Source organism: Cebus imitator, unplaced genomic scaffold, assembly GCF_001604975.1.
Source record: "Cebus imitator isolate Cc_AM_T3 unplaced genomic scaffold, Cebus_imitator-1.0 Scaffold123, whole genome shotgun sequence".
NCBI classification, from domain to species: domain Eukaryota; kingdom Metazoa; phylum Chordata; class Mammalia; order Primates; family Cebidae; genus Cebus; species Cebus imitator.
The window spans coordinates 1,117,107-1,135,539 of NW_016107438.1; the positions used below are offsets into that span (position 1 = coordinate 1,117,107).

Consider the following 18,433-nt stretch of genomic DNA (forward strand, 5'->3'; position numbering starts at 1 on the left):
GCTTTTTGTTCCCAGGTGCTCTGTCCCAGGGAGTTAGGGCTTTATTTATGAGTTTCCACTGTGCTGCTGCCTTTTTTTTTTTTTTCAGGGCTGCCCTGCCCAGCAACGAGGCAGCCTAGTCACTGTCTGCCTGCAGAGGCTTTGCTGAGTTGCTGTGGGCTCCGCCCAGCTGCTGTGTGAACTTCCCTGCAGTCTTGTTTATATGGGTGTAGTTAGAACTGCCTCGGCAATGGTGGCCCACCTCTGTATTGGCGGACTCTCTCTGTAATGGTAGGTTGCCTTGGCAATGGCAGGTTGCCTTGGCAATGGCAGGCTGCCTCAGCAATGGTGGACTACCTCCGTAGTGGTGGAATGCCTCGGTAATGGCAGACGCCCCTCCCCCACAGAGCTGGACCATCCCAGGTTCAGCTGCGCTTGCTGTGAAACTCTCAATCCAGAGAGTTTCTGATTGCTGTTCTTTTGTAGGGGTGGGAACTCTGAGCCTGATCACCTGGCTCCCTGCCTCAGAGCCTTTTTTTTTCTTTCTTAGTTGAACAGCCAACTCTATCCCAGGTGTTCCATTTGCCTGTTGAAATGGCGCTGGGATCTGTGTGATTTCCCGTGGGGCAACTCACTGCGTCAGCTTTAACAGTGCTGCTGAGATTCGTGGCACTTTTTTTGCCCAGGAATCTCCTGGCCTTTCTCCCTGTTCAGTCCCCTCTTTAATCAGATGAATGGGCGACTTCCCGGGGCTCCAATTGCCAGCCAAAAGGGCGCCTTGACCAGTGTATTTCATACGTAGAACCGCTGTCCGGCGCGCTGACAGCTGTGTGGGGCAAAGCAGCCACACCAGGCAAAGAAGCTGCACCGGCCTAAAGAACTGTGCTGGCCCAAACAGCCACACTGGCAACCCGTGGGGCTCCTCCACCTCGGAATCTCCTGGTTCGTGAGCAATAAAAATGCGGCATCCACTCACCCTCTGTGCTTTCACTGGGAGCAGCAACTCTGAGCTATTCCTAAACGGCCATCTTGGATCGCTATCCGCTTCTTCTTTAACACACACACACACACACACACACACACAAAACAATTTTACTGAGGAATGATTGACATGTAAAAAGCTCTACATATTTAATGTATGCAACTTCAGTTTGAGGATAAGTATATAGGCATGCAACCATCACCACTATCTAGGTCTTAGACATATTTCTAACCTCATAAAGTTTTCTCCTGCCTTGTTTACCGATTTTATTTATGTATTTGCTTATTTCTGTGGTAACATAAGATCTACTCTCTTAGCACATTTTATATATACCAGTTTCTTCCATGTTGTTGCAAATAGCAGGATTCCCCTCATTTTTAAGTCTGAATGATATTCCATTATATATCCATTTATCCGTTGACTGACATTTAGATCGATTCTGTATCTTGTCTATTGTGAATAATACTACAATGAATGTGGAAGTGCAGATATCTCTTCAACATGTTGATTTCATTTCCTTTGGATGTATATCCAGAAGTGTGATTGCAGATCATGTGGTAGTTTGTTTTTTAAGTTTTTGAGGAGCCTGCCTAGTGGCTGTACCAATTTATTTTCCTTCCACCAGTGTACCAGGATTCCCTTTTCTCCAAATCCTCTCTAACTTTATCTTTTTAAAAAATAGCCATTCTGACAAATGTGAGGTGACTTTACTTTGCCTTTTCCTCATGATTATTTATGCTTTTCATATACCTGTTAGCCATTATATGTCTTCTTTGGAGAAATGCCTATTTAACTTTTTTCTCATTTTTAAATTATTTGAATTTTTTTGCTTTTGAGTTGTAGGAGGTTCTTATATATGGTATATATTAACCTCTTAGCAGATATTGGTTTTATACTTATTTTCTCCCATTCTGTAGGTTGCCTTTTCATTTTGTTGATTGTTTCCCTTGCTGTGCAGATGCTTTTTAGTTTGACATAATCCAATTATTTTTGCTTTTATTTCCCATGCTTTTAGTGCTATATCCAAAAAAATAGTTGCCAAGACCTATATCAAGGAGCTATTCCCCTATGTTTTCTTCTAGATCTTTTACAGTTTCAGGTTTTCTGTTTAAGCCTATAATCCATTTTGAGTTGGTTTTTGTGTATGGTGTAATTTCACTTCTTAGCATGAGGCTATCCAATCCCAACACTATTTATTGAAGAGGCTATTCTTTTCTCCTTTCCTTTTATTATACTCTTTGCACTCTTGTTGAAGATTAGTTGGTCATAAATGTGTGGATTTATTTCTGGGCCCTTTATTCTGTTCCACTGGTAGGTATTTGTTTTATTCCAGTACCATAATGTTTTAATTACCGTAACATTGTAATGTAATTTGGAGTTAGAAAGTCTGAGGCCACCAGCTTTGTTCTTCTTGCTCAAGATTGCTTTGACAATTTGGGGACTTTTGTGGTTCCATATGAATTTTAGGATTTGTTTTTCTGTTTCTGTGTAAAATGCCATTGGAATTTTGACAGGGATGGCATGAAAACTGTGGATTGCTTTGGGTTGTATGGACATTTTAATAAAATTAATTCTTTAAATTCATAAACATAGGATATCTTTGCATTTATCTGTGTCTTGTTCAATTTCTTTCACCAGTATTTTATAGTTTTCAGTGGCATATCTTTCACTTTCATTGTTAATTTTATTTCAAATTATGTTATTCTTTTAATGCAATTATAAATAAGATTATTTTCTTTAATTTCTTTTTCAAAGAATTTATTGCTAGTATATGGAAACACAGCCAATTTTGCATGTTGGTTTTATTTTACTGAATGTGTTTATTAGTCCTAACAGCCTTTTGGTGGAATCTTTAGATTTCTCTATATATAGAGGATCATAATATCTTTAAATATAGACAATTTAACTTCTTCTTTTCCAATTTGAATATATTTTGTTTCTTTCTCTTGCCTAATTGCCCTGGCTAGGACTGCCAAATAAGATACTTGGTGTGATTTCAGTCTTCTTAAACTTTTTAAGACATCTTTTGTAGCTTAACGTTTGTTCTAACGTGTGTTAGACCTGTGTTCCATATGTGCTTCAGAAGAATATAAATTCTGCTGCTGTTGTATGTTATATTCTATATATGTCTGTTAGGTCTATTTGTTTCATAGTGCTATTCAAGTCCTCTATTTCTTTATTGATTTTCTATCTGGATGACCTGTCTATTGTTGAAAATGGGGTATTGAAAACCCCTACTGTTATTGTATTGCTCTTTATTTCTTCATTTTGTTCTGTTAATATTTGCTTTATATATCTAGGTATGCTAATGTTATATACATATATATTTATAATTATTATGCCTGCTAGATGGCTTGACCTCTTTATCATTATGTACCTTCTTTGTCCCTTGCTATGTTTTTTTACTTCAAAGCTATTTTGCCTGATACAAATATAGGTATCTCTGTTCTATTTTGGTTTTCATTTGCATGGTATATTTTTTTCCATACCTTCACTTTCAGCCTATGTATATCCCTAAAGTTAAAGTGAATCACTTTATAGGCAGTTTATAGTTGGATCTTGCTTTCTGCCCATTCAGCTACTCTATGTTTTTTGATTGGATAATTTAATCCATTTACATTTAATTGTTGATAGGTAAGGACTTATCTATTGCTATTTTGTCATTTTCTGACTGTTTTGTAGTTCTTCTCTTCCTTTCTCTCTCTTACTGTTTGCCTTTGTTATTTGATTTTTTTTTTTGTAATGGTATTTTGTAGTTCTTCTCTTCCTTTCTCTCTCTTACTGTTTGCCTTTGTTATTTGATTTTTTTTTTTGTAATGGTATGTTTTGTTTTGATTTACTTCTCTTTATTTTTTGTGTATTTACTGCAGGTTTTTCTTCATGATTACCATGAGGATTACATAAAATATCTTATAATAGTCCATTTTAGGATGACTAACTTACCTCCAATTGCATACAAAACTATATACTTCTCCCTGACCCTCACCATTTTATGTTACTGATGTCACAATTTATATCTTTTTATATAATGTATCCACTAAAAAAAAATTGTAGTTATATTAACTTTTAATACTTTTTTCTTCTAACTTATATACTAGAGTTAAACTGATTTACATATCACCATTACAGCATTATTCTCCCTTTGATTATATTCTTAGCTTTTCCAGTGGCTTTTATACTTTTATGTGTTTTCATGTTGCTAATTAGTGTCCTTTCATTTCAACTTGAAGAATTTTCTTTAGCATTTCTTATAAGACAGGACTCTATTGGTAACAAACTTCCCCAGCCTTTGTCTGGGAAAGGCTGTCTCTCTCCTTCCTTTCTAAGTGACAGCTTTGCCTGGTAAATTATTCTTGATTGGCAGTTTTTTCTTTAAGTGTTTTGAATATATCATCTAATTCTGTCAGAAAACTACAAGGTTTCTGCTGAGTAATCTACTGATAGTCTTATAAAATTCCCTTACATGTGACAAGTCACTTTTCTCTTGCAGCTTTCAAAATTATTTGTGATTAACTTTTGAGAATTTTGCTGTGCAGAAGCTCTTTAGTTTAATTAGTTCCCATTTGTCAATTTTGGCTTTTGTTGCCATTGCTTTTGATGTTTTAGTCATGAAGTCTTTGCCCATGCCTATGTCCTGAATAGTATTTCCAAGATTTTCTTCTAGGGTTTTTATGGTTTCACATCTTATGTTTAAGTCTTTAATCCATCTTGAGTTAATTTTTGTATAAGGTGTAAGGAAGGGGACCAGTTTCAGTTTTCTTCATATGGCTAGCCAGTTTTCTCAACACTGTTGATTAAATAAGAATCCTTTCCCCTTTGCTTGTTTTTGTGAGGTTTGTCAAAGATCAGATGGTTGTAGATACATGGCATTATTTCTGAGGCCTCTCTTCTGTTCCATTGGTCTATATATCTGTTTTGGTACCAGTGCCATGCTGTTTTTGTTACTGTAGCCTTGTAGTATAGTTTAAGGTCAGGTAGCGTGATACCTCCAGTTTTGTTCTTTTTGCTTAGGATTGTCTTGGCTATATGGGCTCTTTTTTGGCTCCATATGAAATTTAAAGTAGTTTTTTTTTTTTTTTTTTGTAATTCTGTGAAGAAAGTCAATGGTAGCTTGATGGGCATAGCATTGAATCTGTAAATTACTTTGGGCAGTATGGCCATTTTCACAGTACTGATTTTTCCTAACCATGAGCATGGAATGTTTTTCCATTTGTGTTCTCTCTTATTTTGTTGAGCAGTGGTTTGTAATTCTCCTTGAAGAGGTCCTTCACATCCCTTGTTAGTTGTATTTCTAGGTATTTTATTCTCTTTGTAGCACTTGTGAATGGAAGTTCACATATGATTTGGTTCTCTGTCTATTATTGGTGAGTAGGAATGCTTATGATTTCTGCATATTGATTTTGTATCCTGAGACTTTGCTGAAGTTGCTTATCAGCTCAAGGAGATTTTGGGCTGAGACAATGGGGTTTTCTGAATATACAATCACGTCATCTGCAAACAGAGACAATTTGACTTTCTCTCTTTTTATTTGAATACCATTTACTTATTTCTCTTGCCTGATTGTCCTGGGCAGAACTTTCAGTACTGTGTTGAATAAGAGTGGTGAGAGAGGGCATCCTTGTCTTGTGCTGGTTTTCAAAGGGAATGCTTCCAGCTTTTGCCCATTCAGTATGATATTGGCTGTGGGTTTGTCATAGCTCTTATTATTTTGAGATGCATTCCATCAATAGCTAGTTCCTTGAGAGTTTTTAGCATGAAGGGGTGTTAAATTTTATCAAAGGCCTTTTCTACATCTATTGAGATAATCATGTGGTTTTTGTCATTGGTTCTGTTTATGTGATGGATTACATTTATTGATTTGTGTATTTTGAACCAGGCTTGCATCTTAGGGATGAAGCCAACTTGATCATTGTGGATGAGTTTTTGATATGCTGCTAGATTCAGTTTGCCAGTATTTTATTGAGAATTTTCTCATTGATGTTTGTCAGGGATATTGGCCTGAAATTTTCTTTTTTTGTTGTGTCTCTGCCAGGTTTTGATATCAGGATGATGCTTGCCTCATAAAATGAGTTAGGAAGGAGCCTTTCTTTTTCTCATGTTTGGAATAGTTTCAGAAGGAATGGTGCTAGCCCCTCTTTGCACCTCTGGTAGAATTTGGCTGATAATAATTTGTCTTGGTGATGACTTCTTTATGTTCAATCTATTTGGAGTTCTCTGGGCTTCATGGATCTGAAAGCTTCCTTCCCTTTACAGATTTGGAAAGTTTTCTGTCATTATATCTTTAAATAAGTTTCTGCCCTTTTGTCTTTCTCAGCTTAATTTGGAATTTCCTTAATAGGTTATGTTAGTTTATTTGACGGTGTCTCATAAGTTCTGTAAGCTTTGTTCATTCTTTTTTATTTTTGTTGTTATTATTCCTCTGACTGGATAGTTTCTAATGATCTTTGAGTTTATGTATTCATTCCTCTTTTTGATGGTGTTTGCTATTGAAGTGTTCTATTGAATTTTTCAGTTCAGTCGTTACATTCTTCAGCTCTGGAATTTGATTTGTTCTTTTTACGGTTTCTATCTTTTGTCAAACCTTTAGTTTTATGTGTTGTTTTCTTGACTTTGTTTAGTAATCTATTTAAGATTGTTGTACTTCTTTAAGATGTCCACTGTGCTTCTTTAAGATTATTATTTTGAATTATTTGTCAGGTAGTTCATAAACCTTCATTTCTTTGGGGTTACCCACTGGAGCTTTATTTTGTTCCTTTGGTGGCATCATGTTTTTGTAGTTTCTTTTATATGTTCTTTGAAGGCTTGCATTGCTATGTTTGCATTTGAAAAAGTGGTCACTTACTCCAGTCTTTACCACCTGGCTTCAGGAGAGAAAGACCTTCGCTAGTCAGCCAAACTAAAGATTTGAAGCTTTTCTCAAACTTTTTCTCTGGATGTGCCTGTTTCACTCCTCTTGTTCCCTCTTTAGGGGAAGTCTTATGACTGTATGCCTTCTCTTGATCCTGCACCATCAAGCAGGGTGCTGAAAGCCTTCGTTTATTTTCCTCATGTCAGTTTCCTGAAATAGTCAAGGTTGCATGCCTTCTACCCAGTTTAACAGAGTTAGGCGACTATTGATGTGTGTGTTTGCTGTCTAATCATGGGCTCATATGCACCATCTGAAAAGACTGTATATACTCCCTTCACGGGAGTATGGGGTGCTGGCTATGGGAGGGGGTGCATGGAGTCTTGGGTACTTGTTAGCTCATTTATATATCTGCAGGTGGGGTATCTTACAGGGTTTGTGAGCATGGCTCTTGGTGGTGCCCATTAACCAGTTGGTAGAATCTGCAGCTGTTTGTTGAAATCTACACAGTGGTTGCTGTAAGCCTCTGCCCCTATTCCCAGCTCCTTGCTGTCCCCATACAGCTGAGGACACATATTAGTCCCCTCAGTGTTCTGGATGGGGTAAGACAGAAGTGGATCTCTTAGGCAGGATCTCACGAGGCTGGGGAAGCTGGGCACTCACTTCAATCTTACTTTCCTCTGTAGGAGAAATTGTGGGCTGAAAGGGTCTCTCTTAGCCTTGAGTTGTGCCTACTTAGAGGAGGGTATTAGGTTAAAATGAAACTATTTTTCTTTGTTTCATTGCCATCTATTTTTTTTTTTTTTACTTCACTGGGCTCCTGGAAACTTTCAGCTAGACCCCAGACTCCTATGAAGGCATTGTCATCTGCAGATGGTTGTGAAAATTAGTGTACTCTGGGGGGTTTAGAGCTGGAATCTCTTATTCTGCCATCTTGCTGATTTCCAAGAATTATAGTTTTTTTTCTTAGACAGTATTATCTCTTTCTCCTTATGTACTGTAAAAAAAAATCATTCAGAAATGGAGGCATATGTATTATTCTGTTATAGTCATAAATATTCTAAAAGGCCCAGCTGTGAACTTTCAGGAGAGCCACTCTAGAACCATTGCAATCTCTACCTTGGACCATACTTTTTATGCTTTAGTGTGTCTGCACAAAGTGCAGATTCTGATTCAGACAATTGTGATGAGACCTGAGATACTGAACATTTTAATGAGCTTCCAGCTGCTACTAGTCTCTGCACACTGAGTCACAAGGTGTACTGTCTAAAAAGTTACACTCACACAGGAATTATAGAGAATCATGTTGATAAATATAGCCAAGATAGAGATATAGTGGGAAAGCCTTCGGGGAACATGCATTTGGGTCATACTGCTTACTTGCTTAGAATCTGAAAAACCACATTGCCTACTCAGCCTAATAATGTGGTTGTTGGCATATGACTGGTCTCTATAGCCAAAATCAAAATTGAATAGGCTTCTGCTATTAGAAAGAGTTATAACAATTAAGAAACCTGGACACAAGTATTTCATGGTATGCATATAAGACTTCTGGAGTTAATAGAGTGTTTTCCCTCAGAATTTTAGTGGATTATATACAAAGTTTTTAATACATTTTTGATGTTTTATAAATAATGCACTATGTCAATTGAGAAAGGAGAATATTCTCTGGGATCTTGCCCCAAGCACCAATTAGGATAGAAAGTGTCTTTGCAGCTGTTCTCATGGGCACTGTTTCACTCAGCTTCCTGGTGTATATATGATGACAGTAGCCATCACTGCCTCCTGAGAGGGCAGATGCTCAAGTGCCAAGTGAACAAAAAATACTCATTGTTTTCTATTCAAAATATTCTTCTCCTGGGGGTGGTGTTTGCTCTGTTCTGTTTATTGGCATATTTGAAAGTAATAATAATTTAGAAAACTATCCCTTCTAAAATATTCTATTTTAAAATATCAGACTTGTTAATTTTTGAAATATGAAAACAAACTGAAAACTGAATACTGGCAGCCTCCCTCATCTCGTTCAGTGGAAAATGTCAATTATGAGGCTTTGGAAGAGGGTGTGTGCCTTGCAAAGCAGGAATGGCAGCACTTTTAATGATATTAGCTTTGGCAATTAAAATGATTACCTTCTCAGAAGTGCTAAATAGATTATTTCTTTCAGACAGCTGCACCTAACTGTTGTTGCTTCACCTTCTATTGGCCATCAGGTCCTGTCAGTTCTGCTTCTGTGATGCTTCTAGAATCTATTTCTGTCTACAATGAATTGCCATTGGATTTGCCACTGCAATTACTCTCTCATAGGCTCTGATTTTCTCTCCCCTGAGCCATTAAATGGTATCTTCAGCTCTAGATTTATGTCAGTGCTAGTCACTTCCATCTTCTGCCATTGGAGCCTAGCTTTCTAAAACCTAGATCTGATTATCCCATTTTCTTCCCTGGAGACTCGTGTTGACTTTCCAGTGCTGATGAGATGAACTGAGATGTTTAGCGTAGCTTCTATCTTCTACTAACCTTCCGTTAGACAGTGTCACTTTTTACCCACTCCTCTACCTGGCTCCCTGGGCCCTTCTGGCCCCAGATACTTGGACATTTTATGAAATATATAGTGCATTGTCTCACATCTTTGCTTTCGCTTAAGCTAGGCCCTCTGTCTGGAATGTGTTTCACCATGTGTCTACTTAGAAACCCCATTTTTTTGTTATTCGAGAATAAAATTATTTTTCTTAGGAAAATCTTCCTGAGGCTTCCTTCCTCTATTCTCCCACTGCTCCCTAATCAAGCTTCTTATGGAGCATTACAAGTGAAGCATCCTAATTATTTATGTGTCTGTCTCTCCCATTAGACCATAAGTTCTGACACTGAGGTTTTGCTGTAGACATCTTGTATATACCAGGCCTCCAGCAATGGAGCCGGCATATAATAGGTACTTAATGAATAATTCTTAAATATGGGTGGGTGGAGAGGATAGAAAGACAGGTAGATGGACAGATGAAAGAAAGAAATGGAGAGACTTAGTCTTTCTAAATAAGTTGTTCATGATAAACTGAAAGAAAAAGCAGGATATATTCATGTGTAAATATATAGATAAATGTGCATATATCTACATATAATACAAAGTCTATAGACTGACTCTAAAGCTGTGAATCAGTCTCTCTCTTATTAGATGATCTTTAACAACAACCAAACTGGATAACTTATGTGTTTAAGAACTGATATATTCTTATTTTGCTTGGACCTAATTCTGCATTTTATTTTTATTTCAGAATGATAGAGGTCTTCAGCTTGTGGCTAATTCGATGGTGTGGGTTCCAGAAGGGGGCATGCTGCAGATTACCAACAGAATCTTACAGGCTGAGGCTCCTGGTGCCAGTGCTGAAGAAATCATCTACGAGATTACACGAGACCACCCCCAATTTGGTAACTAGTTTTTCCTTTGGCATGGTTTCATCATTGCATTCAGCAGTCTAGGGTTTGCTATTGGAGAGTGTCAAGCGGCAAGGCTGCAATTCCAATGAACTGAGCTTTCTAATACCTTACAAATCTCCTTTAAAAACAATAATTGTGGTAGCTATCACACTGTACACGTTACTAGGTAGTGTAATAAATTTTATAAACACATTATATATAACACCTAAAATTTAAGTTTTAAATCAACTTCATTTTACAGGTAAAAACCTGGGGTAAAGTAGCTTGCTGAAAGTCACTTAGCTAACATATGTCAGCTTAATTTCAAAGGTCAGGCTCTCAAACTCCACCTTATATGTCTTTTAGACTATCATTAGACTTCTCCTTGATGAGACTTAAAAAAAATAATGAAAACATTTTTCAGTGTTCTCCAGTGTTACTTCTACTTCCAGGAAGATAGCCAAGTATGAAAACCTGAGAAATTTACTATTATCATCACCCAGAAATGCTGGATAAAATATAACAAGAATTATAAGGTGTTCATAGCTGACTTCCCAAGGATAGAGACAAATCTCTGGGTGCCAGCAACAAAGAAGGCACTGAATGCCAGTCATTGCATGAACTAATAGCATAGCTTCTCCAAAAAGGGTTGTGCATGTTTCAATAACCTGGGGGTATGGAACTTACTGTCCATGCAGAGACAGAGCATTGGAATTAAGATGCTGCATAAAACCAGGACTCTGGAAAGACATGTCTTCAATTACAGGGACAGGGTAGAAACAAGAAGCTCATCAGCACAGAGAGATGGCAGAGAAATTTGCCTCTTTCTTGGAGTCAGAGTAGAAAAAAAAGCCTGGTGAAAAATCAGAAATATAGGCCTATTTTTTCCTGTAAATCTCGGGTTAAATTAGAGTATATACCTTGTCTAAGAAGCCTGAAGCTCAGGTATTTTATGAAAATTAATCTTAGGCATATGATACATCTTGGGTTCTTTATTGAAACTAGTAGAAATTATAGAAGGCCTACCCTCTGCTAGGCCACATGGGATTCTCAGAAGAAACCATTGAAGCTCAGCATTTAAAATTATGGAATATGGGAGGAAAAAATGTAGTACCATCACCAAAATAAACAAGAAGGTTAAAATCCCAAGAATTTCAAATAAAGTAACAGTCTTATCAAAACTATGAAGTAAGCATATGTAAAATGATTTAAAGACATAAAAGAAGGAATTTAAGCTGTGTGGAAACAACAACATGTCATAAAAATTTTTTAAATGTAGATTTTTAAAAGTAACTAAACTGATCATTGGAAAATGAAAATTATATTCATTAAAAGTAAAAGCTCATTTGGCATGTTAAATAGCAGAGGAAGAAAAATCTGTTTTTCCTTTGGGCTACCAGGTTTTTTAAAATTATATATTTTCTGTAGGGAGGGAAAAATTAACTTTAATTTAAAAATAATTCCAATGTCCACGAAGACATTGAAAAGCCATCTAATTGGGAATTGGTATTATAATTATAAAATGGTCAGTCTAGTTGAGATGTCATTTATTATAGCTATGTAACCTTGAAAAAGGCAGGTATATGGTCTTGTGCCATAGGTTTCTTTGAAAAGATAGGCTAAGTCATTAAAATATTAAAAAAATATTTAGACTGAAAAGTTGCAAAAATCGTATAAAAGCTGTTGAATATGTTTTAGTTATCCTCCCCTAATGTTAATATCTTATAACTATAGAACAATTATTGAAACCAAGAAATTAACCTTGATATGATACTATTAATTAATCCATAGGCCTTATTCAAATTTTGCCATTTTTCCCACCAATGCCCTTTCTGTGACCCAATCCAGGAACTCAAATTGCACTTATTTGTCATGCCTCCTTGGGCTTTTCCAATCTGTGACACACACTTCCTCAGTCTTTGTCTTTTATGACACTGACTCTTTTGAAGAGTACTGGTCAGATATTTGTAGACTGTCACTCAATTTGTGTTTGTCTGAGGATGATTTCTCATGATTGGGTTAAGGTTGTGTTTTTTTCCTGTTTTTCAATGCATCGTCAGGAGGTACATCATCTCACTATGTCTTAAAATAGGTGATATTAACTTTGATCACTTGGTTAAAGTGGTGTCTATTAGATTTTTCCACTCTAAAGTTAGTATTTTTCCATTTGTAATTAGTAAGCTTCCTGTTCTCATTGTACTTTCAACTACTGATTTTAAGCTAGATATTTTTAAAGTCCTTTTCATCTCTAAAAATCTATGACTCTTTTGATGTGTTAAATTCTCTAAATATATTTTTGTCAGTAAAAGACAAAAAATTAAGCCCCCAAATTTCCTAGAAACAGTCCAATATTCCATTAAGTCTTAAACGAAACAATGCTGAATTAAATGGTTTTTAAGCAGAATAAAGTTTGCCATTTCAGTTTGATGAATATTACGTAGTCTTTATTGTGGTGCTTTCCTGCTGTAACTCATTTAATTAATTTCTTCCTATGAACATGATCTTTCAAGTAGCCAGAGCCCCCTATCAGTAATAATCAAATCACTTACCTAGAATCCATTCAAGAGTGAAATTGGTGGATAAGAAGCCCACTTAACACAAATTTGCTTGCACCTATCAATCTTAATTATCTAAATTTGTGGAGTCTTTACCTTGTACTCCCTCATCACTTAAGAAAGTTCACGTTGGGTTTTGGGCATTTTGTGAAGAGCTGACCCCTTGAAACAGACCAAATGTAAATTGCTTGTATAGTATGTGCATAAAGGACTTGAGTTCAACCACTTGCAGACTCACCACTGTTTTCAGATACAGATTCTCCTAAACTTACAATGGGTTACACCCTGTTAACTCATTGTAAGTTGAAAATATCATGAATTGAAAATACATTTAGTACACCTAACCTACCGAACATCATAGCTTAGCCTAGCCTACCTTATATGTGCCCAGAATATTTACATTAGTGTAGAGTTGGGTAAATCATCTAACATAAAGCATGTTTTATAATAAGTGTTAAATATCTCATGTAACTTATTAACTACTGTACTGAAAGTGAAAAACAATGGTTTTGCACCATTGTAACTTAAAAAAATTGTAAGTCAAATTACTGAAACTCGGGGAGTACCTGTATAAATTCAGACAACTTGATTAATTTGTATCCATAGCTACTTACTTATATTTGAAAGTACATATAATGAGATGGTTTTAATGAAGTAACTTGAGAATCATTTGAAAGATAATCTGATTTAGCCTAACACATTGGCAAATCCAAATTATTTATCATAATGTAAAACGCATTAATATGAATGATCTCAATCTCAAAATAATTCATAGAGATTCAAATGATATTCCAATTCTTAATACCTACTGAATCTTCCCTTCAAAATTATTGGTTAAAATATAGACTTCAGTGTAAAGGAAATTCCAAATAGAGATCATTTTCTGTTTTTTACTTTGGATTTTTATAAGTTTAAATTGTTATCTTTTTGTAGTCATATTATGATTAAAGCAGAGGTGAGGTGCTACAGAAAGAAGGTTAGCTCTCCTCTGCACAGAATCCCACAGTAGTCTGATACTTCTCCTGGTCCACTCATGGGCTTGTCACAAGGGCACTTATATTCAGCATGTCCAGTGCTCAACCTGTCATTTTCCCTCCAACCCCCTCCTCCCTCTGTATGATTGATACCCAGTAGTGGCACCCAGTCACCCAACCCAATAGGTGATTCTTGTTGATGCCTTCCTCTGTCATCCTTCAGAGGAACATTTGTTAAGTTCCGTTGTTACCACTTCCTCAGTGACTCTTGCATCTGTGTTGCGTTCCAGTCTTACCTCTGTTGTCTTAGTTCAGGTCTTTCCTCTGGATTTGGCAGTAGTCTTATAAATGGTCAAACCTTCTACATAAATGTTAGCTACTGTTGTTATCACTTTTATAGAATAAAGTCCGTCTCCTTGAACAGGACCTTCAACTCTTATAGGCTTTCCATATTCTGGCCACATGTTGTATGTTCTAAAACAATTCATGTCATTCACCTACTGGAAAACTCGCAGTGGCTCCCAGTTGCTTATAGGGCTAATCTTTGGGGTAGGAGCTGCATCTTGCCTATCTTTGAATCCCTCCATTCCTGAAGGGCCTACCACAGTCATTAGCACCTAATGGGTACTGAATGACTATTTATTGATGTAAAATTAATGGAATTAGCCAATATCTTATAATTGCTGTTAATCTATAGGACACAAAAGTAGTTTTTTCACATAAAAAATTAGGTTTGTTTCATTAGGTCTTGTTAGGAAAATTCTGCTTTGCTTTTCTATCATAAAGCAGAATAGCTAGGAAATCAGCATTTGGACGTTTTCTACTCTACAGATTTTCATTGTGGAAATTTTCTTTCAGAATATTTTGCAACTGCACTCACATTCATAAACAGTCCACATACTAGAAATCTATGTTTATTAACAGCATCTTAGGAACAGAAGTTGAACCAAGGAGAGACAGGTAATGGAATTTATTTTTACTTGAGTACAAATAAGTTATAATACAAGAAAGAAAACTACAGTGAGTTGATACTACCTATGAATATATAAAAAGTAGTATAGTCATGTTTCTCTCTTATTTTGGTATTTCATTACCATCTAGGATATTATGCTTGTTTTAAACTTGAATTTAGTACATATAAATATTAGAATGAATGCCTTCACTGAGTAAGAAAGCAAATTTCTCTAGAGTAATCAAAATGTGTCATCAATTGCCCAATATGTCTAGTGTCTAGTGTATTAAGATTCGAGTATTCTCCTATAGACTATTTTAAAAATAGACACTCTGTCTGTCTCTCTCGTTCTCACTCCCTCTTCCTCACCCTCTCCATCCCACTATCAGAGTGTTAGAGTGGCTTCCTTCAGATTTATTGTTAAGATACTTTTTCTTGAGAATCTAATTTCTGCTTGTAGCAGTTCATCCATTCTTCTGAATGGTCTTCAATTGAAGGCATAGTCTTTCTGTGAAATTTTAATTGTTTCTATAACACCTCTGTATTTTTAGTCTCACTTTAAGAAGATAGTAGGTGAAGGTGAAGGCCCTTTAGGTGAAGAACAAGCAGTACAAACAAATTACTGATGATGGTGGTGTTTATATGTAGATTTCCTTGCTTCAGTTCTAATACAGTTTAAAGAATGAAGGAGTAGAAAACATGATAATTTATTTGATGATAATTTATTTAGCAGTCTAAATACTGGTACATGTTCATAAAATAATGATGATTGGTAAGAGAGCTTCATGACCAGGAATGTACACTTCAGATTGAAATCCCAGCTCATCAACTTAACATTTGTGTAACTTCTAACAGTTATCGAACTCTGAACCTAAAGACTTTCATCTATAAAATGAAGATGGTAATGGCATCATTCAGAATAATTAAATAAAATTAATGAGAAGTGTATTATTCTGTTTTCATTGCTGTTGAGAAAGACATATCTAAGACTGGGGAAAAAAGGTTTAATTGGACTTATAGTTACACATGGTTGGGGAGGCCTCAGAATCATGGCAGGAGGTGAAAGGCACTTCTTACATGGTGGCAGCAAGAAAAAATGAGGAAGAGGCAAAAGTGGAAACTCCTGATAAACCCATCCAATCTCATGAGACTTATTGATTATCACAAGAATAGCACAGGAAAAATCGGCCCCCATGATTCAATTATCTCCCCCTGGGTCCTTCCCACAACATGTGGGAATTCTGGGAGATATAATTCAAGTTGAGATTTGCATGGGGCCACAGCCAAACTATGTCAAGAAGGATGACCAACATTCTTTTTAAGCACCTGTAAAGTATATACTACTATTTTTCTTTTACGAATGAGGAACAAAGGCTTTTGGAGCTTAAAGAAGCTCACTTAGGTGGCAGCAATGGAGCTGGGTTTGAATCACCACACAGAATATAATGTAGTACCTGGCCTATGTCTTCCACTGCTAGCTATTAGAAGTTTAGCATCCCTAATCCAAAAGTCTGAAATATGAAATGCTCCAAAATCCATAACCTGATAAATACTGACATGATGCCACAATTGGAAAATTCTACCCCTGACTTCATGTGAAAGGTTACAGTCAAAACTTTTTGCATGCACAAAATTTATTTTTAAATATTATATAAAATTACCTTCAGGCTATGTGTGCAAGGTGCATATAAAACATAAATGAGTTTCATGTTTAGACTTGAGTTCTGATTCCAAGATGTCTCATTATGTATATGCAAATATTCCAAAATCTAAAATCCGAAATACTTCTGGTCCTAAGAATTTCAGATAAGGGATAGTGAATCTGTATTACTATCACTGGACAGAATTCTCTCAAGAAAAACTTCCACTGAATTGTTTCTAATTTCCCATGATATTTTCACCAAAAACTTCTTGGCTGGAAGACATTTTCTGTTACATAGAAAGTCGTGCGTAGAAATGAATCCATTCAATTCTCAGTATTTGAGTATTTGTTCATAATATTCACTACTATCTTAGTCTCCTTATGTAATTTTTAGTAGATACAAGTCAGTAACTTCATACATGAATTGCCCTTGAATGACTTTTAGTTCTTTTAGCAGAAAGCTTGACAATTCTCTGTCTAAAGGTGAATTCAATACTGTCTACTGAATTATGTGTTAACATCCTTTCCTTCACCTTAGATAAAAATAAATAAGTACATCATTTATTTTTAGTTAAAAAGAAAAAAAAAAGATTAGTAGGAAAGGAGGTAAGGGCTCTGACTTTTCCTAAGCACCCTCACTAACGGTGTGATCTGTGCCTTCCTAGGGGAGGTGGTCCTTCTCGTGAATATGCCTGCAGACAGCCCTGCAGATGAAGGGCAGCACCTGCCTGATGGGAGGACAGCTACCCCCACCAGCACCTTCACTCAGCAGGACATCAATGAAGGCATTGTATGGTACAGGCACTCAGGAGCCCCAGCCCAGAGTGACTCCTTTCGCTTCCAGGTACCCTCTACTTCCTGACTTTTCTGAAATCTGATGAATCCAATCACTCTTATTAATAATCAACTTGAGTAATTTCCTACAGTTGACAGGAAATCACGTTTGGGGGATGTATTAGTCCCTTTTCATGCTGCTGATAAAGACATACCCGAGATTGGGTAATTTATAAAGAAAAAGAGGTTTAATGGACTCACAGTTCCATGTGGTGAAGGAAGTCTCACAATCATGGTGGGAGGTGAAAGGCATGTCTTACGTGGAGGCAGTGAAGAGAGAATGAGAGCCAAGTGAAAAGGGAAACTCCTTATAAAACCAAAAGCTGTTGTGAGATTTACTACCATGAGAACAGTGTAGGGAAAACTGCCCCTATGATTCAATTATCTCCTTCTGGGTCCCTCCCACAACACGTGGGAATTATAGGAGCTATGATTCAAGACAAGAACTGGATGGGGTCACAGCCAAACCATATCAGGGGAATTCCCTACAAAATGCAATTCATAGCATTAGGATATTTTTTTAATTTGTCAGTTCAGATATATGTATATCTTTATAAGCAGCGTTATCCACAACCAAGATGTTTAGGTTAGATAATGGCCAAAGTGTTCAGAAAAAAAAATTCTTTTAAAATATAAAAATACTATATGGAGAAAAACATCTTATATTCTAGTTTTGAATGTTCTGGAACACTTACTATCTTGTGATAAGATCATGGGCCTATAGCCAAAACTCAACAGGCTTAGGTGTCAGTTCTGCCACTTACTAGCTATACAACTTTGGGCAAATTACTTGGGCAAAAGTTCTATGCTTCATTTTCCTTGTCTGTCAAATAGGATTATTGTGAGGATTTAATGAGTTAATACATATAGAGCACTTTGAATACTGCCTATCACATAGTTAGCATTATACAAGGGTTTGTTATTACCATTTGTAAAAATTGGTCAAATACCAGACCATAAGGAGACCTTCAGTAGATTAAAGAACAAGAATTGTACTGTGTAGGCTGAGTGCAGTGGCTCACGCCTGTAATCTCAGCACCTTGGGAGGCCAAGGCAGTCAGATTACTTCAGTCCAGGAGTTTGAGACCAGCTTGGGCAACATGATAAAACCCTCTCTCTACAAAAAAAGTGAAAATTAGCTCGGCATAATGGCAGCTAGGTGGGAGTATCACTTGAGCCTGGGAGGTGGAGGCTGCACTGAGCCATGATCATACCACTACACTCCAGCCTGGATGAGAGAGCGAGCCTCTATCTCAAAAAAA

General features: G+C 36.5%; 1 protein-coding gene across 2 annotated transcripts in view; it reads left to right on the top strand.

Moving 5' to 3' along the window:
• Nucleotides 1–18,433, top strand: part of FRAS1 (Fraser extracellular matrix complex subunit 1) — a 460,089-nt gene that overhangs the window by 305,700 nt on the left and 135,956 nt on the right. For both annotated transcript variants that reach the window (XM_017540037.2, XM_037742541.1), the window contains exons 30-31: nucleotides 10,073–10,226; nucleotides 17,003–17,181. In XM_017540037.2, the coding sequence (XP_017395526.1) occupies nucleotides 10,073–10,226; nucleotides 17,003–17,181 (333 nt within the window). The remainder of the gene's footprint in view (nucleotides 1–10,072; nucleotides 10,227–17,002; nucleotides 17,182–18,433) is intronic.